The sequence below is a fragment of the Cygnus olor genome, chromosome 3 (assembly GCF_009769625.2).
Source record: "Cygnus olor isolate bCygOlo1 chromosome 3, bCygOlo1.pri.v2, whole genome shotgun sequence".
NCBI lineage: Eukaryota > Metazoa > Chordata > Aves > Anseriformes > Anatidae > Cygnus > Cygnus olor.
In genome coordinates this window covers 530,218-556,244 of record NC_049171.1, presented here as the reverse complement: position 1 = coordinate 556,244, position 26,027 = coordinate 530,218, and the positions used below count along the sequence as shown (strand labels likewise).

At 47.7% G+C, this 26,027-nt stretch overlaps 1 protein-coding gene across 1 annotated transcript in view; it reads left to right on the top strand.

Annotated features, from left to right (window-relative positions):
• Nucleotides 1-26,027, top strand: part of DTNB (dystrobrevin beta) — a 190,674-nt gene that overhangs the window by 147,613 nt on the left and 17,034 nt on the right. The window contains 1 exon segment of the mRNA XM_040552198.1: nucleotides 22,946-23,105. Coding sequence (XP_040408132.1) covers nucleotides 22,946-23,105 — 160 coding nt within the window.

Genomic DNA, 26,027 nt, shown 5'->3' with positions numbered 1-26,027 from the left:
AGCAGCTGCGCGGCAGTGGCTGCACGATGAAGCAACCTACTGCCTTTTGCTAAATGTGCGATCCTTGGCTTAGGTCTCGGGCAAATGTGGGGAGAGCAGTCCTTCAATCTCAAATCCATGTAGCAGCTGATGCTTCTCCTGTCTGTCTAGAGTGGATCCTGCTTCCTCTAGTAATCTTTCACCTTTTACTAAAGGTGTGCATCCAGTTTACTTTTTGTCAGTCCAGTGCAGGCGATTCACATTGCCACCTGCTCCAAAGAAAGGATCCAAAGCTTACCTGGCCGTAGTAGGGCTTACTGAGCCAGCAAGAACCCCATGAACGTGCTTTCCATTGCTCATTTTCCAAGCCCACAGCTAACGCAGGCACCTACCCGTGCTGGCAGCAGTGGCTTGGCCGTGCCGCAGTGCCCATGCTGAGGAGCACGGGGTGGCCGAGGCTCCCGGGCAGCAGTGAGAAGATCCCCAGCAGTGCACGAGAGGGGCCCCACACCTGCTCTGAGGTCCAGCTGCCAAAAGTGCCTCTTGCTGTAGGTAAGTAACTGCCGCCTCTTCTTTCTTTTGGGACACAGCCAGCAACTCTGCACTCACCAAGCCAGGGAGCATCACTGACACGGCTGGGCAGAGGGGAGGAGGGGACGTTGGATTCACCCCGCAGGCTCGGGACGATGGGGCTGCTTTCTGTCGTGCTCTTTCTTATGTCGCCTCCGTGCACCTTTCTGGTCTGTGTGTAGGCCATCGCCCATGAGGCATGCACCGAGGAGTAACCTCGCACACAGATAGTGTCATTACTCAAATGGATGGGGTTATTCATTTGCAAAGTGTTTGCAGAATCCTTGGACTACCAGCCTTGCAGACAACTCATCTGCATTTGTTATTGCTTTTTTAAGAGCCAAGTATGTTAAAAAAGGATGACAAATCCTTGAGTACTTTATAGGTAGCACACTTCAGAGAAGTAGTGAAAGTTGCTAAGTAACCAGTTGCTACTTACCTATGAAAATTTATAAAAGCATGGCTTCAGAGAGTGTGGAAATGACTAGTGAAGAGCACTGTAAGTCTTCCGTATTCTGAATAAAGCATAGATGTATTTATCTGAAGAAATCCAACTTTCATCATAGTACAGCAGTGTTTCTCAGACCCAATATAAATATTTGTTCATGTTCACAGTCTTCCTGAAATGGTTTTAGAAAGTATATGTTGATGAGTTTCTGCAGAAATTTATATTCATAGTGTTACCAGTGAGGTATGCTTTCCTTAAGCTGTATTCCTCATGGTGTTGTATTGTTTCCATTAAACATTTCATTTACGTTTTTATCTAGTTTTAGTCACTTTACAGTTATCCAGAGAAAATATTTAGATACAGAAATCAAACTGTGTATTCTCTTTTATTCAGCAGTTAGATTTAAGTTTGTCAAGTTAAGAATAAAATACCCATTTTTGTACCCCTGTTAAGAAAGTATTTGCTATGCTGGCGTATGATCAGTGAGAGATGCATCACCTTTCTTTTTAAGGCTTTGGCTTTGTGTGCCAATTGTATGTGTACATCACCACCATTTAGCAAGGTTTTGAAGAAGGAGGACAGGGACCCAAGCTTGTCGAGCAAGGCCATCGGTGGCGGCCGTGGCTCTGCTCAAGGCGGACACTCGGGGTCCTGGTCCGCTGCCGCTCCCATCACAACACCTGCATGTCTGTGCTGGTTGTGGTGCTCCCTTCCACAAACATCCCTGAAAATTGCTCTGCATTTGATTTGTGTGGATTTGAGAGACTGACGGGCTTTAGCTTTCTGGTAAGGAGGAAATTGCAGAGCAGCATAAGAGCAAATTGTCCTCTCAAGAGACAGTTTCTCATACCAGGAAAAGAGAGGGAGGCTTTTCAGGCTAGGAAGCCACGGATAACACAAAATTCAATTTTTCTTATAGTCACTCTCTTCATAAAGGTAATATTTTCTGAGAAAGTTTATGGCCAGAAAGGTTTCCCTATATTTCTGTGACATTTAAGGTCTACATTTGACACTTGGCTTTCAGGAGGCAGCAACTGCTGCTCTGTTAGGAACTAGCAGTGTCCTGTGCAGGACAGAGAAGGGCCAATCTTCCTCCTTGGGCCATGGGGGCATCACCTCACGAGCTGCGGGTCTTCCCAGCTGGTTGCGCCACTGGAATCATTGTGCTCAGGGCGGACACTTGGCATATGGCCATTTCTAGACCTCTTACTCCTTCATGTAAAATTTGTAGTTGGGTCTCAGCACAGCCCGTTTCCTGCCCACATCGTGGAGAAATGCAGGTTGGTCCTCACCATATTCATATCAGCCAGGGATGAGCACCTGTGAGCGTGCCTAATTAATTTTAACTGGAAGAGGGGAATAGTATTTTGCCTTCTATACCAGTTTTCCAAGCTGAAAAATGGACCCAGAGTGTGACTGAGGATTTAGGTCTTTGGACTGAGAGAAGCTGAGGTGAAAGGGTGCCGAGGAAGTTCAGCATGAAACTCCAGTACAAATGCTGAAGCCATCACAGGCTGTGGGATTTGGGAATCTCCACGTCTCTCACAGTAGTGATGCCAGCACGTCTTGAAGAGCACGATCTGTATCCACAGCAGCTAAGTTTAGCTGGTGAAGCTGGTGTTCATGACTGCAGGCAGTGGTCCTCCGAAGAGCAAGTCGGAGCAGCTGAATTAGCCTCCTGCTCTGAATCACTTTCTGTAGGACGCTGTCCCTCCCACTGTTGACTTCGGCATGACCTCAGGAGGTTGGCCCCACTCAGCGAAACCAGACTTGACAAAAAGCCCTGCCTCCCCTGGCTCTCAGCAGAGTTTCTATTCTTAGTCCATTGACGAGTAGTTTTCATCTCTCTCTTGATTTTTGGCACATGACAGTCTTTCAAAGGCAGAGTGGGTGAAAAAGCCAAACCTTTGCACACAGTTCTCGGGAACAATGAAGGAGCGCGCGGTTTCTCTTAGTCACCATTCGTGGACTCTGTGGAAGTCCCCCCAGCCCCTGACGTTGACGGCTGTGCTGCAGTTACACAGAGCAGCGTGCAGGCTCTGTGGCTACTCCACCAGTCTGAACTTCTCGCTGCTATGATTGCCAAAAGCTTCCTGCAAAGCCCGAAAAGGTAAGATCTGACAGCGAGCCAAAGAGGGTTCACATTTAGCTATTTCATGTCTTGACTTTTTGGAGCACAAGTAGGCAGTAACCTTCTTAATTCAGCTCCTGGAAAGTCTCTGCAGTTTGTCAGCACCGCTGGTTCCAGGCTGAATGCTGATCTCTCTCGTGAATAATGCATTATTTTTTCACATTCCAGGCAGCTCCTAGTTTCTGCACTGCAAGCAGCATATTGCGCTAGCTTTCATGTGCTCCGTGCCTGTGCTGGCCTGAGTGCCTCTATCCCAGGGCCAGCACTGGAACATATATGTGAGGCTGCGGTATGCCTTTCTGAATTAACTGTGTCTATTTCAGCCATTTACATGGTACAACACAGGACTGGCCTATTTTGGCAGCAGGGCAGGCTACAGCAACACCTGTGTTGACAATGTTCATCACCAACACAGAACTTCCCAAGTATAATCTCTAATGTCCTTGAGGACTGTATAAAATATTGGGGGAGTGTTCCAGGAAATGATGGAAGCCATGAAGAATTTAAATATTTTCCCGAGTTTTCTGTCCTCGCCCACATTCTGTCTTCATTGGCTTCCTCCTCTTTTTGCCAACAAATTCAAACCTCGAGTCACATTTTTTAAGGTCCTGCAAAAACCTCGAGTGTTTTTTACGCTTCCTTTCTGACACAACAGTCATGGATTTAAACAACAGATGAGCGACCTTGTAAATCCATCCGGTGTTTTCTCCCTTTTCAGGGTCTGAAGCTGTATCATTAATTAATGATTAACTCTTACATCCAGTTAGTAATTGTTTCCATCACCACCCTGACATCAGTCTCCCCTTGGGACTACTCTACACCTTTTTTTCTCCACATACGTCAGTAAAATCTCAAGGGCTCAATTTGGAACCAGAATTACTGCTCTCCTCCTTCACCCGATTGCCACTGTGGGTCCCTTTACGAGCATTTACGCGCCATGACTCGCAGCAGCTACATAGTCCTCCTGGCAAGCGGCGATCCCTGTTGCGAACAGCAACAGTCCATCCTCCTCGTGAATTGGCTCCAAGGATCTGCTCGGGATGATTCGTGCGCTGAGCGCAGCCGCTGGCTCATGGCCCTGTAGGCGGGAGGGCTCTCGGGGGTCCCAGCCCAAGCTCCGGCTCCACATGGGCCCAGCTGGGGCCGGTGGCTCCAGCTGAACACACTGAGGGAGGAAGGGTCTCATCCCTGGTGCCACGGGCTGCCCCTTCGCTGTCACACCCCAGGATGTGGTTGGCCTTTGCTGCGAAGACACACTGCTGGCTTCTCTTCCGCGGGGCTCGGCTTGCAACTGCTGCAGTGAGGATGGGCAGGAGCAACGGGCCGGGGAGGTTGGGAACCCAGCTTTGGACTTCTTCTGCTGTGGCACTGTGGAAAAACTTCCATGTACTGAAAATCAAATCCACTCAATGGCATTACTGGGTAGTACTGAGTGCCTTGGACAGACACTGTTTCGGATTAGGCACAGAGAAAAGTATCATTCTGTGAACCCAGATTTCCTCTCATAAAAAGTGTTACCTCTAAGCACTGGAACATTTTAAGAAATGTCGTAAAGCCAGTTTGCTCCTCATCATGGCATGTAAGCTCATTTCCAGTTACACCTTCCACAGGGGAGATCCGTCACCAGGGGCTGCAACTCTTCGAAAAAAGGCCCTGAGCAGACAAGGCCGTGCGGATATTGCTGAAAATGCGTGCAATGCGGCTGGGACAGCGTTCTGGCTATCAAGAGCAGCATGTCTTCCTTGAGAGGGGCACTGCTCTTGGGTGTCGGGTATCTCGTGCTGTTGTCAGAACTGCTCAGATAAAGTCTGGTCCAAGCCAAGAAGCAAATTTAGGTTTTTGTTGGGTCTGAAAGAAGGTTTTTGACTTGAGAGTTCTTCTCTCTGGATGGCTTCCCGCAAACTTTATTGAATAACACAAGTGTTGCAAGCACAGAGAAATCAGATTTTTCAGTAATTGCATGGTACTGCAAGAAGCAGTTTTCTCGTCTGAAAGTAACAATATTCTGTTAATGTGTTTCAGACATTTATCTTTTCCTTGAAGCAGGTGTTTTTTTCCTCAAAGCAACCCGTTTTAAATGACTGAGACATTTTAGTTCCTTGGGAAGGCTACTGTTCCCCTACAACTGTTATTTATACACTCCAAGTTTGTGTTGCCTAAATGTAGAAAATTATTTTTGTTTTAAAAAATCCCCAAGACTTGGAAATTCACTTTTCGATGAATACTTTTATGTTCAGAAGACATTCACATTTGCATAGCAAAAGGTTCTCAAATATTAAGAAACGTTGCACGTACAAATTTCACGGTGCTCGTACGTTAATGTACTACACCTGTTTCTAAGGATTAGGTGATAGGCTGTTTCCTAGACAGAAGTGTGACACACAAAATGTGTGAGATCGGAGTTGGCCAGCATGTTGAGCTCGCCCATTTCCAAGCGTATGCTCACCGAGGGGGGCGGCCCGCACTGGCACCTGGAGAGAGTCTCCTTTCTCCACGCCTTCTGAATCCATGCCAGGGAGCAGCAGGCGTGCAAGGGCACCAGCTCGGGGCCAGGAGGACGATGCACTCCCACAGGACTGGGGCGAGACGGGCCGAGCAGGGCTGGTGGCACTAACCGGGTAACATGAGCACGACCCAGCTCCAGCGTGGGGCTCACAGGCGCCCGCGTTTCTGTTCGGCCTCGTGCGTGGAGGGCCAGACATCCATCTCAGACACTGGTCTGAGCAGGCCATGGGCTCCCAGGCTCTGAAGGCCATTAGAGCAACTACTCTGGTATCCTTTTTATCATATGGCATTTCACCTGATTACTCCAGGTTTTGAATCCAGTAAAACCCTCTTCTGTAGTAGTTTGTTTAGCCAGAAATGTCTCTAATGTTAGTGTGAAAACACGGTGATACAAAAGATCCATTGGTGTGCATTGCAGGTTATCCCCGTGGTACATCACGCATCGTTGAAAAACATGTTGTCTCCATTTCAGAATGTGGCTTCAGCTTCCAGCTGGGTTTGATTTTACCTTTCCTGGCTAGATTAAACACCTCTGGTATTCTGTATTTTCATCTGGTGAATATACCTACCTATTTAGATAAAATCAGCTCTTAATTACTTTTTGGATAAGTTAAGAAGGTAGAGGTATCCTAACCCGCCACTATCAGTCATCTTTACAAATCTTTAAATAATGCCTCTGCTTGGCTTTTTTTCTTCTCAGCACCTCTCCTTCTCACTCTTTGTTTTACAATGTAGTATCCAGAAGTATTTTCCTCAGATTCTTCAATATCATCGCCATTAGCACCTTAATTACTTACTGACTCCACTTCTCTTTTGCCACAGCAGCCCACTGAAAGGTCCTGCTAATGACCATTAGTTATAATCCTTTAATTTTTGTTGTTATTTTCTCTTCTCAGCTTTTCTATTATTTTTCCTGTTTTTAATGTTAGGCTATCAGGTCTTAGCTACCCAATCATTCTGATTTTCCTTTTTAATATTACCAAGGTAAATGCTAATATACCATTTGGAATTTCCCTGTTACTTCAAGATTTATTAAAATGGGTATCAGTAGGCCAAAAACCTCTTCAAGCAACTCTTCAGGGACTCTTAGTCTCAAGTTATTCATCCTGCTGCCTTTAAAGATAAGTATCTCCAGAGAACAGTGCGCTGAATACTGAAACACTGTACAGTAATCAAGTCATAAAATCCGGTCCCAGAACAACTACCAATTTCCCCAGCATCAGTCATTTTGTCTTGGTTCACCACCATGAAGTATGGTGTACTTTGTAGAAGAAAATTGTAATTTCTAACCTTCCTAAACACTACCAGTGTTTCTAAAGGAACACTTATAGACCCATCTCAAATTTAAATCCTCCAAAACCATGCAACTTCACTTATGTGCTTTGCAAGTAGTTGCCTAAAGAACAGCTCATCCCGCTCCCATTTGCTGTGATACTTGGTTTTTGCATTAGCATTCTTCATCTGTATCAGTTATCTCACTGATCCATTGCATTCAAGATCCCAGAGTTCTGTAACTGAATGAAAAACATTTAAGAAGATGTGCTACCACCCACGCACATCTTTTTGTCTTTACATTCTTCACCTTTCCTAAATGGGAAAATGTTGGATTTTAAGATTCCAAGCACGCAAATGTTTTGCAGTCAGAGTGCCAGTGCTACCAGGTTCTACTGTCTTGTTAACCACAGTTTCTATTTCTTTTGCTTCTTCTTTGGACTCCTACTTTTGGATACCCAAATAACTTTTGATATTTTTATATCCAGGTCTTCACAACACCATTGTTCTTAGGCAGCAATTGTATTTTTTACTCTTTCTAAGTTGGAAAACAAAATTCATGTCTCCCCCAGTTTTCTCCTTTTCCATTTTGAGTTCCTCTTTCTGACACGGGAAGAACCAGAGCTGTACACGGTGTTCTGCAGGGTGTCTCACCCATATTTTGTACATTAGAATAGAGGCGAGGGCTTATTACTGGTAATACCTTGGGAGTGTATCCTAGAGTGGCCTGCCTGGCTACAGTGTCCTGGTAACTAGCACTTACCTGGTAATTAGTAACTTGTGATGGTAGCCAGTCACTAGTTCCTGTCCTGGGACCATCTGTGTTCCAGGGCTTCTGCCCCTCCTGTCTGCCGGCCTCGCTTGCCATCGGGCATGGCCATACACCATGCGCTGTACGCCATGCTGTTGCTATTGTTCTGAGCCTGAAGTTCGTCCCGTTCTTCATCTGTAATATTCTGATCTTCCTCTGTATTAATGATTCATCCTAACCTTTATGTCATCAGGAAGTTTCATTAGAGTGCAGTTATTTTTGTGCACATAATTAGAATATTAAATAGATGAATCCTTGAGGAATTCCACTTGTATCCTCCAGCCTGCAGGTTGTCTTTCAGCAGAACCCATTTTCTTCTCTCTTTTATGGCGATAGATAACCACAAATCATCACAACTCTGCCTCGCTGGTTGACCTGTGTTGACAACTGTTTCAGAGAGCAAAACCAAATACCAGGTTTATCTCCTGTAACCTGTTATTGCATGATGCCTCAGGCAGATTCCTTGCTGGTTCATTTTCTGAGCATCATGTAACAACTCTGTGCTCTGCCTTGAAGATTTGGCACATCCGTCTCATGGTCACAAATGAAGAGTCCGTCTTTTCACCTTCTCACATGCTTATTTGCCTGTTATATCTTTGGCAATGATTATCACATCAGGCTGACCAAAATGACTTTATTCTTTGGGTGCATTGTTGAAGTTTGTGCTTCAATATGTGTATCTTTCTGTCTGACACGTCCCTGGAAGTTGCAGGCTTTGGAAGCTTTTTTTCCTGGTATGAAAAAAGAGAACATAGCTCATGCAGGATTACAAAGGTACTTCTTTGTTGTCAATATCTGTCATATATTTAGGCAGAACTATGGTTTGTGTCCAACTTTCTTGCAAGTCACATGCCCTTGCCTGCTTAGAAATTCATGTGCAAACTTGTTTTATATACCGTCTTTTTAACTTTATATTCTTATTACCAAGAATTTCATCGATGGCTTTAAAAGCTGGATCTGCTCAGGGACCCATTAGTTCTGGTAGTTATCCCATAAGCTCTTTAATTGGGTGGCATCCATCATCGTAGTCCGTATATCCTGTCCAAGAACTACCAAAAATAACACTTCTATTTTCTTAAGCTTTAGGCAGAGCCACCCTGCTCGTGCTCAGGGAGAAAGAAATGGATCTCCGTGAGCAAAATGTCAGGGATGAATTGCATGTTTAGATGGGCTGTGATGTGCTGGTTACTGTAGTCTAGATTTGTTTCCTTCCTGCTGCTCGGTGGTGCCACAGGCTGGGCTGGGCCCGTTGGTGGCCTCAAATCACGGAGACCCTTGGAGGCAAGCCCTGGGTCCTGGAGACACCACGCAGCCAGGACGCCTTCCCCACGGGGTATACTCACAGCAGCCTGCCCTGCTAAGGACTGGGTCCAAATACTTTGTGGAGATTTTCTAGGCAGCTTCTGCCTGTGTGTGACCTGCAGTAATCAGTACAGCTCTCGTTGTGCTGCTGCCATGGAATAACTGTGCTGAAAGTCAAGCAGAGTTGCAGACTGCCTTTGTCCTTCTGGTCATGCAGGGCTGCCTGCTCAGCTTGGGTGAATGTTTCTAGCCATTTTGTGCAACAGTTGGGAACCTGGACCTGCGGCTCTCAATGTGTACCCTAGTAATGGCTGTCTCCTGTTTTGGCAAGAACAGAGAAATTCCTGATCCGCCACGGAAGACAGCGATCAGTTGCTCAGAGCTCTCTGTGTGCATCCAGAACCAAAACACAACAGTCTCGCCCCCAGCAGACCCTCACCACGGCCGGTGCTGTGAGCTGAAGCCCTAGGAGGCTCCTGCGGGAGAGCGCTGGAGCAGAGCTGCTTTGATCACCTCCGGAGCCAAGGTGGAAAGCTTTCCAACCACGTTAGATTGCCAACAAGTTAAAGGGATAAAAGTGCCAGCTGAGACGCCTGAAAACAAAACTCAGATAATTTTGAAAGATAACACTTGCTTTTAGTCTTCGTAATACAAGTCCACCAGGGAAATCATATGGGAATTGAAACTGTAAGAGTCCTGGGAACCACTGCAAGTGAGAGAGCAAGCCGGGCGGGACTGAAGGAAATACTCGATGCTGGTGAAGGGAACAATCTGGTACATATTGAGTGCAATGACTGAATCCCTGCATGAGGCCCTGCTGGAAGGGGAGACAGCACATGCCCCATAACTGTGGAAATGGTGGATGAAAGCAAAAATGTCAGGCTTTGAAAGAAGCTAGGAAAAAGAAGGCATTCTGTGTGGTAACCAAGATTTTATTGTTTCCTGATCCCTGCTCTATATCCCACAGCTGGGGGGATCGAGAGGAATGAAAACAAACAACGTTTCATGAATGAAGGAGTTCAAACGGCTATCTCGCGCTGGGGCTGGGAGCGGACCTGCTCCGGGGAGCCCGGGCGGCAGCTGGAGGCGAGCAGGGAGGCCAGCGGCAGAGGGAGGCAGCCTTGGCACGAAGCTGCCACCAGGAGGGCAGGAGTCACTAACAGCCATCACACCTTCTGCTGTATTTTACTGGTATATAAGCATTTGTTGTTTAGTGGTAACTGCTGGAGGACATGCTTGTTTATTTTTCTAGCTCTGACCAATAGAAAAGTCCAGTGGAGCTTCCTCATCTTCCTCCCCGCTTTCCACTGCCATAATTCAGTGAGAATCACCCTCGCTGCCCTTCAACTTCCTGAGGCACAGTGCTAACGCTGCAAGAAGCACGCGTGGCTCTGCTGAGCAGTGCACCCTGCCCGCATGCCAGGACGAGGCAGGGGTGCGGGCTGGCTGCACACAGGCGCACAGCTCTCCTGCCCCAGACAGAGGTCGGCTTGAAGGATTCGTGTCCAGGAGCAGTGGCGGTGAAGATACATAAAACAGTTGTCCTGAAGCAATGGGTTATCTGTGCATTAGAATTAAAGCTGAAAAAGCAAATTGGAAAAAGAGCTGAGTAATATAATAACGTTGCCAGAACAGCAGTGGAAATAACGCTGAGGCTAGATATCTACCAATTTGGCAGCAGGATGCAATGAGTCGTGCCCTGCTGCTGCAGGATTAGCGGCTCCCTGCACGGCGGCCCCACCAGCTCTGGGGCATTTCAAGGAGGGGGGCCTTGCCCCTGGGATGGGAGATGGGGGCTCCCACAATGCCATTTGGATTTGGCACCAGAGATTGTAGCTGTGCTGCAGCCTCTGCGAGGGCTGGCACTGCAGTGAGGAGGGGAGAGCTACCTTCTTCAAGAGCGATCTAGCCGTTGTTAATTAACACTAGGATTTAGCAGCAAAGGCTGCTGCGCTGTGCAGTTGTGGCCCCTCTTCCCCGCATGACCTCGTTGCCGGATTGCCTGTCTCGCAGCCCACACAGTATTGCTGTGTGGTTTTGTGTATTTAATCTAATTACGTGGGTTTTGAACAATTAAATGCAAATGGTGTGCTGCAGTCATCCCTGCGCTGCCTGGCCTTTCTGCCGCGCCGTTCGATCAGGCAGCTGTGCATTGCTGAAACGCCCGGCCCTGATGGAGATCCAAAACAGAGCAGTGCTGGTTGTGAGGATTTGCAATGCATTCCCGCACGCGAGCCCTCTCTGTATGTGTGTATCTCTATATATGCGTGTCTTATACGGGTAGGTCCACACACACGCTGATGCTGCAGGGTGCCAGAGCCCCGTTCTGCAGTACCCTCTCCTCTCCGCGCACAGCACTTTTCTCTCACTGTTTCTCAGCGCAGCACATCAGCAGCGTTTCCAAAAATCGGCAGCGGTGGGGCCGGGGCGTGTTGCATTTGGAGACGCTGCAGCCGGACAGGAATCGTCCGCGCGAGCCATCTGCTCCCTGGCCGCCAGCCATGCGCCGGGCACCGGCACGGCGCTTGCTCGTTGCCATGATAACAGCCCTGCACTGGGGTTTAGATGGGGGATTTTAGCAATGCTTCAGAAAGGTTATTAGCCGGCCACCCTAATAAGCTTTTTATGTGTGCCTTTACATGATTGTTCTCGTCGATTTTACTGTAATGCGTAAAAGGGAGGCAGGAAGCGTAAGGCCTGTGTGAGCAGATAGCCCTGGGTAATGTGCCACAGAGGAAGATAAAATTTAATTTTCCTACACGAATAAGGTTAACAGGACTGATTGGTAGGGGATCTGAGTTTAGTGACTTTATTTTCTGTTTTAAATATTTTCCTGAAAGTATATTTGCAGAGAGGGGGTTGAATTATTTTTGGCACATGCTTCAACCTGGTTGGAGTTATTCAAGCAGAGGCAGCAACAGCTTCACCTGTAGCACTCAAAGGAATTTTTTTCTCCACTTCGGGTTAACATAAACAATTTTTAAAGCACTAGTAAAAAGGAAAACCACAAATGGAAATACAGACCTAAATTCTGGTGAAATACGTTAAAGGGAAATTATAGCCTGAGTGCAGCCATGACGCTGAGCAGAGCAGTGCCCCTGCAGGTCCTGCACAGAGTTTCAGCCCGCACAACCCCGACGCTGCCATCAAATAGCAGGACTGTGCGCTTTGGTTGCAGGTGTGCTGTCTGCCGCGTCCAGAGGCTGTAGAACAGGACAGGGGAGGATGGCGCCAGCGCTGCTTCAGTGAAACAAGATTCAGTACCAGCAAGCTGCGGCAGTGCCTGCTTTTGTGGCCATGCTCCTCACCTCTGCCTGGTTTCTCTGTGAAAGCTGTAAGGACAAGACCTTGTGCCAAACTGGCCTAATGGGGTTCCAATTTGCATCACAGGTTAAAGCAATTCAAATGTGTCTGTACTAGAAAAAAGCAGCTAACTGTAAGCATAGCTGCCATAGTTCTCCTCTATGATGCCACATGTGGCTCTGGAACAAACTCTTGCTTTCTTTCTGTTCTGTAGTGCTGAAGCAGCATGGGCTTGATGAGCTTAATGCAAAGCAGCTTCAAATTTGGTTGGAGAAGTTATCTCCAAGGTCAGTTGTCAAGGTTTTCCTGTTAGAATAGAAAGAAGTGTAAATTGAAATTCCTCTGTAGTTCATTATTTCTGTCCTGAATTAATTACTATTCAGTCTTCCTGCAAGGGACTTGGGTGTGCTCATAACATCTAGCAGGAGAAGATTGCAGGGGCTTTAGAGAACGGGGTAAGAATTCAAAATTATCCTGAAAAATTGCAGGAATATTTGGAGGGAAAAGAAAAAAAGAAATTGGATTTCAGTATGTACAAACTATTTGGGCAGTGAAGTCAGCTAAGTAAGTACAAAAAACAGAGTAACTAGAATGAGAACCATTCTGCACCTGGGGGTCACAGCATGAATATAAGTCAATGTCATGATATTTAAAAAAAAAAAAATCCTTTGGGGCTCTCTAGGCACACAGAACAGCCTCTCCTTCCATGGACCTTCACTGTGGTCTGACCTGAAACAGGAGGTCTAGTTCTGGGCACCAGCTTTCCAAACAGATGCAGCAAGTCCAGAGAAGATCAAGAGGAAGCTTGCCTTCTCTGATTCATCAAAGGCTAAAGGATCCATGCTGTTTACTCCAGAGAAGAGAAAGACTGAGAGCAAGTTTTAGAAGTCTTCAAATACGTAGAAGACAACTGCAAGGAGAAGGGAAGTGCTGATGTCCTCATCCAGCGGGGCTGGGCCGTGCAGCAGGCTTCAGTTGCTGAAAATTTCATTTAGGAATTTCATTTATACTTTAGGAAAATCTGAATGAAGAGGTTTGTAAGAGCATTTTGGATAAACATTTGTCAGGAAGGGATTATGAAGAGTGGGTCCAGCTGTGGTGGCAGGGGTGGACTGGATGTTTTCCTACAGCTCTGTTTTTCTGTTTCTGTTCATTTCAGGCCAATCAGAGCAGGCTGTGTCAGCGAGTAACGTCCTATCTCAGCCCTTCACCTTTGTAAATAGCAGCTTTTGTAATTCTTGACTGCAGAAAAAACACCTGAAATTACACTAAACACAAGTTATTTTTGTTTCTTCAGTGGTAATAGCTGCAAAGTTATCTGTAGCTTTTCAGCATGCTGATGCTACGACAGGCTTCGTCAGGAGGAGATGCTCCAGGCCCACTCTGGATGTGTCTGCATACGCAGACCAGGAATGTCCACAAAGGGGCTGCTCCTGCCCCAGCGGTGGGGATGGACAGGCAGGACACCGCAGTGCACACCAAAAAAAAAAAAAACACAAAACAAAGATGGGGGAGATGGTGTGAGCAAGAGGTCGGGTGGAGGAGCCGGCACACAGCTGCAGGGCATCAGGCAGGCCTCGGGCAGCGCGCCGCTATGAAGGACAAACTAAAGGCACCTCTGGGCCAGCAGAAAAGTCGTTACTGAGTTTACAGCGATGGTGAAGACCTCAGCTTGGCTCCTCAGAGCCCCCGGTGCTGGTGGGCCTCTCGAGGATATGAAGTGCCTGCCAGTGGTGCATTTCTGCCAGCCTCTCAATCGTCTTTCCCGTTTTTTATGCAGAGTCTATGCGGTGTCAAACTGCGGAAGGGGAGGTTCAGGCTGGATATCAGGAAGATGTTCTTCACCGAGAGGGTTGTCGTGCACTGGAACAGGCTCCCCAGGGACATAGTCACAGCACTGAGCCTGTCAGAGTTTAAGAAGCGTTTGGACTGTGCTCTCAATCATATGGTCTGAATTTTTGGGTAAAGTTGTGTGGAGCCAGGAGTTGGACTCAATGATCCTTGTGGGTCCCTTCCAACTCGGGATATTCTATGATTCTATAAAAGTCTCACATGACAAGGCCTCTTTGCAGGAAGACCGTGTTGTCTGACGCCCACTACACCTCTGTTGTTTATTCCTCATAGGCTAAAAACTTCTTGGTTTTACTAGTTTGTTGGATTGTTTTGCTGAGGATTGCTGTCTGTACTGCTGTCTGGCTAACCTGCCTGTGGTAGTCCATAATATTCTGCTTAGTAAAATATTTGTACTCTTCAGCACTCATAAATTTCCCCAATATTTCAAGGCGTTTCTAAACAAAATTAACCTCAGCACAAGGAGCATCTCAGCTAGTTGTTTTCAGGCTCCTCGATGCTATTTATTGAGTTGGCTCAGCCCCAAAATGAGCAAAGGAATGCAAGGGCGCTGCGGCTTTTGGATTGTATATGTGTGAAATTTTAAACACAGATGATGTAGGCTAGACAGATGACCTATACATCCATGGAAAGAATAACTTGATTTCCTACTTGCCAGCTTTTTGGTGAAACATGCAGAAAGCAAGATTTTTCTTCCCTGCTGCAAGATGTTCTGTGGTCACAGTACACGCGATGATGTTCGCGGGGGTCACCCTGTGCGTTTGAGCATGGTGGTGTCAGCGTTACTTGAAAAGGGGGGACAGGGCCTGGGGGACAGGAGCAGGCGATGGGGAGAGTGGCCAGGAAGTGCAGTACAGGCCGAGGCGCCCCGTTTACTGACAGTGGATGTGATAAAAGCTCTTCAGCATGAGCCTTGTGGTACTCGACGTGAGGAAGCCAGACTCAAGAGCCACTGTGTGATTCTTAAATAAAGACAGAGGAGAGCGTGGTAAATGTGAATTAGAAACTGAGTGTGCACGACATGCGGATGAAAAGCCCATTCCCATTTCGCTCTCTAATGCAGATCCCCGCTTTTTCTTGGATGCTGTTTGACATTGTCTGATTTCCTTAATTTCCTACAGCAAATATGCAGAACAAAAAATGAGACTTGTAGGCCATGTGTTCATATTCTCATTTGTGTTCCATTTCTGCAGTATTGTCTGGAGTTAGTTATTTGGGGCATGATGAGATGTTTACTTGTCTAAATCATTTATCTAAAAACTTTTAGCTCTTTTTTTATATGCATACACAATCCCATTTATTTTAATCTATTCATAGGAATTGGCTAGATAATAAAGTACATTAAAATCAACGTATATTTCTTGCAAAGCAAATTGTCTTAATTTCTCAATAAGCATCTGTAGGATCTCAACATTGTACAAATGTGAGGCCTTTTGTGGGTATTTAGCCCAAGCTTCCACTCGAAGCAGGACTGCTGCCAGAACAAGCTCAAGTCAGTTCTGGCTTCAGGTAGGCAAATTTTGAAAACCCCCAAGGACAGAGGTCCCCTACCTCTCTGGTGACCTCTCCCAGTGCTCCAGCACCCTTCCCATGATGAAGTTTTTCCTAATGTCCTAATGTCCAGCCTCTACAAAACCTCTGCTCGGGGTGGTGTACGAGCTGGTTGTGCTCAGCCTAGACAAGAGGAGAAGCGAGGGAAATCCAGCAGTGATTGTCCATCTCTGATGGGTGACTGAGGAGAAAGCAGGGCCAGAATCTCCCAGAGGTTCAGGGCAAGAGGCGATGCGAACACATTGCCTGGGTGGATTCTGGCTGGATGTGGGAAGGAAATTCCCATGAGAGTGGTTAAAATCTGGGGCAGGCTGTCCAGAGAGGTGGCATCTTCCTTCTGGGAGAATTCCAAAGATGAGCTGATCAGCACCTCCTGAGCAGTGCCTTGAGGTTGACCCTGCTTGGTAGAGGCTGTTGGGCTGGACACCTGAGGTCCCTTCCAACATGAGTTTTTCAGTTATTCTGTGATCCCATTCTCTTTTAAAACTCTCCTCTGGCATAATGGTTGTGGAAAATCTGATGGCAGGCGACCAGAGTAGCGGGGTGCTCCGGTTAAACTGTTGGAACAAGGCAGGCGGTGGTGCAACTATTATTTTGTATGCATGCTAGAAGCTGTTACTGTCACTTCTTCCTGTACCTCTATTGAACTGTTTTTGATGCACAGCCCAGTGCTCTCTCTCTTCATGTTTTTTCAGGAAATATTAAGGGGTTTTTAGGTTAAACCTCAGAACTATTGTATATAAGACTTGATAAACTGGAGCCAATAAATCTAAGTCAGCTCCCAAACATTTCAGGAGCTGGGTCAGAGGTTTCCTTAGTTGTTTTTCTAAATTGAAATCCATCTTCTATATCCTCCTTGGTGCAGTTGCCGGGAAGAAGATGCAAGGAGCCCATTCCCAGGATTTTTAAGGCTGCCGTTCTGCAGAGCATGGTCTACTCTTCATAGCCCACTGAAGTCAGAACCTGTTCACGAATCTGCCTCTGCTCTGTTTTCAAATGCCAGAGCTTCCTGTGAGCTCTGCGCCGGGTCCTCAGAGGGGCCGTGCTGCGCACGTTCCTCGGCAGACCACTCTCCATCAGGCAAAGCTGCAGAAGCAGTTGGGTGTGCTGGGGAGCAGAGGCGCCGAAACAAAAGCCCCATGTCAGGCTCACTTCAACAGCTTTAGAAAACACAGGAATAGCCTCAGCTCCAGTATTTATGACCTTGCCCCATTCCTTCCTTCCCTCTCTTTGCCTTCAGCCTCTGGAGAGGGAAGGCTGTGAGAGTGATTTATTGAATTGCCCTCAATGATGCCTTCCCATTCAGCCTTGGGAACAATTCCTGAGCATATCCATTAACTGTCACGTGCTCCCTCCAGGCTGTCCTCATTCCCTTCCCACGTGTGCAGGGGCACAGTTAAACCTGCCGTGTCCTCCCACGGCTTCCTCTTCTCGGGGCCAAGCCCCAGTGCTGCGCCGTAGCACCTGTGGTTCGCATTATGACCGCCTTTTTGGCTAGGACTCCTCTGCTCTTCCTTTCTGCTTCCGCGTTTGTCTGCATGTACCAGATGTCTTTCTTGCTTTCACAGTAGATAATGTGCTTTCTAGGACAGGGCTGTTTTCGTGCAGTACAGTGTGAGCTCAGGCTGTGCATGAGGCTCGTTGTCACCATGAGCATCCTTGGGTTCTGCTTGTGTCCTCAGCATCCTCTGGTTCCGTTGCTGGGTTTCTTGTGGCTGTTCTGGGGGTTCCACAGGCAACGCCACCTGAGAGCCGTGGGCTGAGGGTTATTGCCCAGGCTGACCCAAATAATGTTAATGGTTAGGAAACGGCAGCTTACAGATAGCTCACACATTCTTATTTCTGATTGCTGTATGTATATGCGTCACAAATGTTGTTTAAAAGGTCATATACCATTTTTCCACATGCATCGTTTTTCCACAGGACTCATCATTCAGTGCAGAGTGAAAACAATCAAGCATGTTTGAGACTACATTCACTATATAAAATACAAGAAAAATGAGGTCAACATGTAAAATAGATTTATTTAATCTGCAGTTAGATATTACCAGTTGCTAGAGAACCACATGCAGCCCTGAGCCAGGAAAGCACCCAGTCGCTCTCCTTCAGGTATTCGTGTGTGTGCACGCTCTTGTGGGAGTACATACAGCCACTGGAGACAACAGGATTTTTTGCTTCAGCAGTACCCAAAGAGTATGTTTGTAAAGCCTTCTCAAATGCATGCATCAGTGAACACCCCATGTGCACACCATGACGTTGTTGCTGAGGTTGAATCAATATTTCTTGTCCTGTCTTTCTGTGAGTGCATCATTACAGATTTCCTTTGGACTCAGTCTTGAATCACAGGATTATGGAATATCCCAAGTTGGAAGGGACCCACAAGGATCATCGAGTCCAACTCCTGGGTCCCCATAGGACCACCCAAAAAATCAGACCGTGTGTCTGAGAGCATTGTCCATCGTCCAATGGATTTTCTTCCTTTCTTTCCCAAAGCTTCTGTTCATTTTGTCCATAATGTCAGTGCTACTTCTGTGTTTTAAATTCTGCAGTGATAGTTGCCACTTTTCTTCATGTATTTGATGCCTGGTTTCTGGATTGGCCTGGGAATAGCTCCATCCATGCTCAGTCTGTATCAAGAGTCAAGCCCTGAGCAGCAAGGAATCATCGTCCCCCAAAGTACTCGGCTCTTCATTCAGCCCAGGCAGCCAGAGACTTGTGCAGGTCTCCAGGTCCTGTTTGAGACCCGTGAAGGCATCATTTCCATTCATGAAAAAAATGGCCACCTGATGGGCATCGTGGCCTCAGCAATCTGCCAAGAAATCATCCAAAAGGAAGTCTGATTCTTTCTTTCCTCAATGGGACATAGACTTTGAGGGTTTTGTGCCAGCCCCTGCAAGACTACACGTGTAGCATGCATGCAAGTACAGCTTAGACCTCTTGATCTTCCACCTGTGTTTTGGTAGATGCTGCGTTAATGAAAAAGGTGTAGTGCTTCATGCGCTTTGGCAAGTGTCAGTGGGCCAGCTAAGCTGCTCTTCAGCCTGCGCTGCTGGGGACAGTGTCCAGTTTCAGTCCTTGCTACCTGTGACTCAGGATTATCTTCCAGACACACTAGAGTCCTGTCATTTGTTATTTTAATGAGGTACGACCACAGCAGATGTGTTTTTCAGTTTGTTTTTCTCCTCCCAGCTCTTTCACGTTGATCAAGACTTGTCTGCTTGGGATGTGAATGCTCCCGTCCTTGATGGAGACCTGTGTTCTCCTCTTCATCTTTCAGTAAAAACAGGTCTTTTATACTGATAGTCAAAAGAAGTGAAGAAATGTCTTCGAGAAGAATTCCTGCATTTTTTTTTTCCTAATAGGTTAGCTCTTGAGACTTGACAGTTTTCTGCCATAAGCCTCAAACTGGGGCTGCTGTTTCTCCCAACTGGTGGTGGGCCAGCAGAGAGGCTGTGCTGCTCCCAGAACCAGGGCAGCTTTGGCATCTGCGGGCTGCAGCCCTGCAGTCGCACTCCCAGTGGGCAGGCATGGACAGCCCACATGTGTTTTGCTTCTCGTGAAGGTGATTCTGCAGTCTTTGCAACCGAAAACTTTCAGATCCTCTTTCAACTAATGGGTGCTGTAGAGTGTGTTGCCTGGGGTTGCTGGACATGGTGGTGTGGCCATGCGTGAAGCAGTGACAGCAGGGAGGCACAGCACTGCCCCGAAGCTGCTGTCCCTTCAGCTGTATTTTCTGTGCATGCAGTCACAAGCTTTTCTTGAAATCACTAAGATTTCCAGGAACTGTGTCATTGCAAGGATGAGGGACGTTCCCAGCCTCTCTGCTCTAGTGGTTGCAGTATGCAAATAGGCACGGTCCATCTGCATGCCCAGCAGTTGAAAAAAAAAATTTCAAGTGCTTGGGTACTTATTCTAAGAATACAAATATAGGTGACGTGTCTCAAAGATGAGCAGCAGTGGAAAAAAGATTTCCCTGACTCCCCCAGAGGCTTGATGTATGTGGAGGTGCTTGGGTGCTGCGCCTTGGCCTTTGCTGCCAGCCCATCAGCGTGGGAGCGCCTGGGGCTCAAGGGCTCCTTTTGGTCCAAGGCGAGAGCACATCTGTGCAGATGCCCTGGGCCAGTGTGAAGCTGGCCATGCAGGCTGGAATTTGTCCACTGGCAGCTTGGTCAGTGGCGAAGTCTTACTCTATTAATCGCACTCTTGTTTTTCCAAATAACAACATCTCTAGCAGGCTTTTCATTTTTAATCCCTCTCACCTGCCAACATTAAGTTGGCCTCTGGGGATTAATAGGGACGTGTGCTGAGGTTCTGTAGTGGTGAGGTGGGACCTGGGGACCAAATTTCCAAACAGTGAAATTCCTCCTACCTCCTCCACCAGCCTTTTGCCAGGGAAAGGTGAGTTCCAGCTCATTGGCTGCTGTGTCGACACTGGGCTGCGTCCTGCTTGTTGCTCTCAATTGGTGCGTGGTCTTTGTGCCTCATCTGAGCAGCTGCCCAGGTAGGTGCCACGTGGCAACGAGGGCAGGAGCCATGGGGCCAGGCAGCCACTGCCACCGGCAGAGCCATGCACGCAGCTACCACTGTCTGTGCACACTCAGTGTTTCTGTACACGTGCAGGTCTTTTTTTAAGGATTTTATTTCAGTTTTTGGTGCAGGGGAGTGAAGCTGATGGTGTTGCACATGCATTTCCTTTATCTGCTAACAATTTTATCTTAGAAAGACAATCTCCCCCCTGCAGCCATCTCCCCTGCAGACGCCAGCGTCACAAGAATATTTTGCTCACTTCTTTAACTCCCCGTGTTATTAATGCAGTTTCAAAGCTACAGCTTTGCGCACGGGTGGATTTCCGTGTTGTGTTTTACGAGAATGCCAGCTTCAGGCCCCAGCCACGTCCATCCTGGTACTGCTGCGGGAAGCCGGGCGCCGGGGTGGCTGCACGGGTGCGGCGGTGCCACCGGCACACACAACCGGCTGCCGGGTTGCCCCGGTAACTGGTGCACGTCAATGGGAGCAAACGATGCACGGGACAGAGAAAAAGGAGACAAACAGAACGGCACAAACAAAATGGGGATTTAATCGGGGGCTGTACAGTTTTAGTGTCCTTAACGTGTGATTTTTTATGGACAGCTTTCCCCTAATCAAAGGCAGCACAGCTTAAATATAAATACAGTCACAGATTGTAAATCATGGCTAGCAATGCATGGGAGACCTGATCGCTAATAGTGTCGCAATAGAGCAGGAGGGAGTAGAGACTGCTGAAAGACAGAAATCGCTGCAGAGAATGACCAGGTTATAGAACCATAGAATGGTTTGGGCTGGCAAGGCCCTCAGAGCCCCCAGTGCCACCCCTACAATGGGCACAACCCCTGCCCCCAGCCCAGGCTGACCCCAGCTCCATTCAGCCTGGCCTTGGGCATTGCCAGGGATGGGGCACCCACAGCTCCTCGGGGCAGCCTGCGCCAGGCCTCGCCGCCCACAGAGGGAAGGATTTCCTAATGTTTAACATAAACCTGCCCTCTTTCAGTTATCAACAACATGTAACAGGTTACGTACAGCGTATAACAGGTCATTAACTGGTACACTCACATCTGGCTGATGCCCTATGGAAGGGCGATGTCCTGCCCTGCTGGGCGGTGATGACGCAGGGGCCAAGGGGCCCGGCTGGGCTGGCGGCAGGGGTGGCACTGAGGAGCTCTCTGGAGGTGCCATGGAGCACCCAAGTTGCTGCTCTGCTTGACGAATGCCTCTGGGTCACTGTCGTGGCACGACAAGTGCATCAGGGAGGTTATTGTTTTGTAAGCACGGAGCCGACAAGTGTGTGTGTCCCTTGTATTTACCTTCTCCTCACGAGTCCTTCAGCCCCATCCTGTCCTTGCTCATCACCACAGTGTCTGACTCCAGGCTCTGCTCTGGAGGCTTTGCTGGGGCAGCATTATCCCTGAAGCCAGGGAGTTTCGCCCAAGTGAATATTACAGCAGCTTTCAGTGAGCCTTCAAACCTTTTTCACAGGGAAAAAAACTATATTTGTTTGACATTTGCTATGAAATTCTATGTACTGTGAATGCACATTAAGTCCCACAGCACTGAGAGAGCTGGGCCCAGCGGGGAGAGCCCAGGCCGGGGCCCCCAGGGTGCTGCCGGGCCCGGAGCCCCCGTGCTGTGAGGAGAGGCTGCAAGAGCTGGGGCTGCTGGGCCTGGAGCAGAGGAGGCTCCGGGGGAGCTCCCCCATGGCCGTCAGTACCCGCAGGGAGGTGCGGAGAGGCCGGAGCCGGGCTCTGCTCAGCGGTGCCCAGGGCCAGGCCCAGAGGCCCCGGGCCCAGCCTGGAGCCCCAGCGGCTCCCCCTGCCCCTCAGGCAGCACTGCTGGGCTGGGCGGGTGCCAGAGCACCCAGGAGTGCCCCCAGCCCCAGCCATCCCATGAGGCTGGGAAAGCCCTTAGGGACCATCACTCGCCATCTGTGTTGCAGAGCCACTCGCAAGGCTCCCAGCAGCACTGCAGAGCCCGAGGTAGCTTTGGCCAGTCTGGCTGTTAAAGTCTGACCAGAAAAAGATGTATTTTTTTTTTAATGACTTTAGGCACATATGTGAACTTCCTGTGCAAATATTAATAAATCACTCGCATGGCACTTGTGGGTTTGGTCAGCCACTCGTCACGCATTTGCTGTTTGCTTTCTGAATGTTATCTGCAGCTTGCAAAGCCGTGCTCTCACCATTCTTTCAATAGGTTGCCCAACTTCTTGTCTTTGTTTCGTCTAACAGTGGACATCTGGGGGCTTGTCCATAGCAAATGCTGGTTCCTGACCCAATCAGCAGGCCTATGGGTTCTGCAACTCTCATCAGAATGTGTGTAAAGCAGGCCAGGTGGAGAGAGGACAGGCAGCGCCACGGGGCCCTGCAGCAGGACAGGGATTGTCCTTCAGCAGCACCTCGCTGCCACCACAGAGAGTTCTCACTGCTGCCTGGAGGAGAGCAGGTGCAGAACAACCCAGGGTAGGCAGCCTGGCACATCGTGCCACCACCTTGGGTCCCCCAGCTGCATGGGGAGGAATTCAGCACCTGACAGTCATGCCTCACATCACTCAAACCGAAGGTGTTTTGGTGAAGCGTCTTCCCTGATGCATGCTTTTTTTTTTTTTTTTTTTTTTTTAACACGATTATTTTTAGACATTGACCCAAAAAAGTTTAAAATTTGGAAACTGTGTCTGGTGTTTCCCATGCAGGCACAAGCAGCAGGCTCGGCACACTCGTCACCCACCCACGGAGCGAGCCGCCCCATGCCCATGCCCGTCAGATCCACCTCCGCCGGCTCTACCCCAACGCACATCCCCCAGGACTCACTCGCAGGTGTCGGGGGGGACGTGCAGGAAGCTTTCACGCAAGGTGAGCATCACACAGAGCAGAGCCACACCGGGGGCAGTCCTGTTGTCACTACATGCAATGCAAACCTAACTTGCCGGTCCTGAGACAGTAGTTATGAGCCCCTTTCCTCTGCTTCAGACCAAATATACTGGGGGCATGTTTCTAATCTTTACAATTTAATGAAGTTATTTCTGTGAGCATGAGCTGCCCTCCAGGGAAGGGCTCTTCCATCCCAGAAAGTTATGCCCACAAGTAATTTAATGGTTAGACATTAAAAACTGATCAGATTTGTGCATCTGCTGGTTGAACTGTTCTAGGATTTGTGAGAGAGAAGTTGGAGGGAAAAGGCAGTTTAATGACTAAAAGCAGAGAAAACAAGCAGCCCTCCTCCCCAGAGGGTTCAGCTAAGAGTTTCTCACCTGATTGCTCGTTGTGAAGCACAAAGGAAGCTGACGTTCTGTAGCACCAGTCGGTGAGGACTGTTCCTGACAGAGCAATCGGCTGCTGTGCACATCTGCCATCCGGCACGCTGCCTGCCATGGGCACAGGAGTGCAGCGGCCCTTGGGGGGAGAAGAAGGGAAAAACTGCTGAGTATGGGGAAACGGAACAGAGAAGGGAAGTGTGGGGGGACCATAATGAAGAAGCAGAAGGACACAGATACCTTGTATAAATAATGGTTGGACTTGATGATCCTGAAGGTCTTTTCCAACCTAGTAGATTCTGTGATTCTGTGATTCTGTGCTTTCTCTTGCTCCCTTTCCCCAATTCTTGCCAAGGATCAGAGTTCCTTGTTCCTTCGCACCTTCTCTAGATGTTATGCCCCACACATTTGAAAAAACTTGCCACTTTTTGGCCTAAACTCATTGTTGCCAACTGCTCTGTAAATAGATATAAGAAATGCTGGATTATCAGGCTGTTTCAGCTCTATTCCCCTCCTTGTAAGGTCTTATACAGCTTACATTTCTTTGGTAAAATCAATGTGGTTGGATCAAATGTCCATTTGCAAATATTACATTTTATAGTGCTTTGAAGAAAACCAGGGCAGCAGTTAACATACATATTTTTATTCCCCAACTTCTGTAGGTAGTGTGAGTTTATACTTAGCTGCTGTTGCTTTTTACAAAAAAAAAATAATCTTCTGCAGTCACGCATTTCAAAAGTTAAACTTTTACATGTCAAAGCCATTGTCGGCTCAAGAAGTGCTTCAGAATTTGAAGACAACTAGATGAAACAGAAACGTTCCACTCAATCCACATCTCTGCCTCTTCCTCACCTACTGGAGAGGAGGAAGAATGGAAGCTCCATCCTCGGGGAATGTTGGAAGAAGGCAAGCAAAGACATGACTGTCAGTCTGATGTCAAGAAATTTGGCAAATAAGAGATTTTTACCTTCAGGGAGCCATCTCTGCAAAGGAGTAGATTAGTTGTTTTTCAGTCCTACCTTCTTCAACTCTGCTCATAGCAAAAGAAGCCATTCCCAGTAGGAATGGGTGCCCGTATTCTGTAGTTCTCAGGAGTGGTGTCACTTAGGTTTCGTGTGCTCTCTTCCTTTCTTTTGCCCATTTTGGTCCAGGACTCTTCATCTGTAATACTCTAGAAACAGCCTGGAACGTAGAGCTCTGAGAAGGAGGTCCAGGACCTGATCTCTCCGGGTACCTTTGACAGACACGGAGTTTGCTTCTGAATCACTGGGCCCTGAGAAACTCTGGTACAGTTTTGTCTTGGGAAAGAATATCCAGATGGATGCATGCAGAAGATATGTTTTATTTTACCTTTATGAGTAGCAACTTCTGCACTTAGCTCTATGGACTTCTCATACTGTTGCCTGGCCTCTCTATTGACTGAACTCCTAAGTCCTAACGAGAGTTATTTTCAAGTAGACCTTCCCCAACCACGTTTCTGGAGACTGACACCCACATAACTATTTTATAATTCACTTGTTGACAACAAAAGAAAGGACAGAAAATGCACATCTCTCTAATGTGCTGGCAAGGACTTCATCAGTTTGTGGGCAGAGACACCCAAAGGGCAGCAAGTCTTCCCATGGACCTCTTGGTACTCCATGAGAAACCCCCTGAGATATTTGACATCTTAGAGCCAATAGTGCCAGGGTGCTGTAGACTTTCTAATGTCTTGGTTCTCTGCATTAATCAAGAGTGCTCTACATCTTCCAGAGGCTGAGCTGCTTATTTCCATAAAAGATGACAACTTGGATCATATGCTATCACAAACCGGAGCTGGTGTTTTCTCATTCATGAGAATATTTCTTGCTGGACAGGGAAGGTGGTGAATATTAATGTCAAATACTTTTGCTGGATGTTCTCCTTTTTGAAACAAAGAAGCCATAAACTTCCCAGAACTGATGGTATACCTCAGAACCATACAGATTGTAAAGAACAACTTGCGTTTATGGCTGCTGATTGGAAATAACCTTCTATAACAGTCTTCTTCCTTGCCTAAATGAGCTGCTGCCGGAAGAAGGTAAGGAGGAGCAGGAAGTAGCAGCAAATACTTTTAATTGGTGTTTAATGCCTGGAGTGCTACAGCAAGAACTGCAAGCCTTCAGCCCCCAGCATACTTGGTAAAATGAAAGTCTTTGTTAATTGTTCTCCAAAATTTCAGCCAGTGAGCAGGTCAGATGGTAGAGGAAGTCCAGTATGAAAGCACTGAGTATCTACAACTCATCTATGAGAAGGATGTGTCTTTTTCCGATCCCATCAGTAGGAACAAGCTCCTCATCTCTCTAAACACTTCCAGAAACGACAGCAGAAGCAGGCATTTCCAGGGAGGCATGATGCCAAATACCAGAGGCACAACACTCCATCTGTTGCTGTGGGTGGTCCAGTCGCCTCCTCTTCATCTCTACAACAAGTTTGATGGTACAGCCGAGAGCTCTCAACTGATTTCTTTGGCAGCTGCCTTTCCTTCCCCCTTTGCAGATTG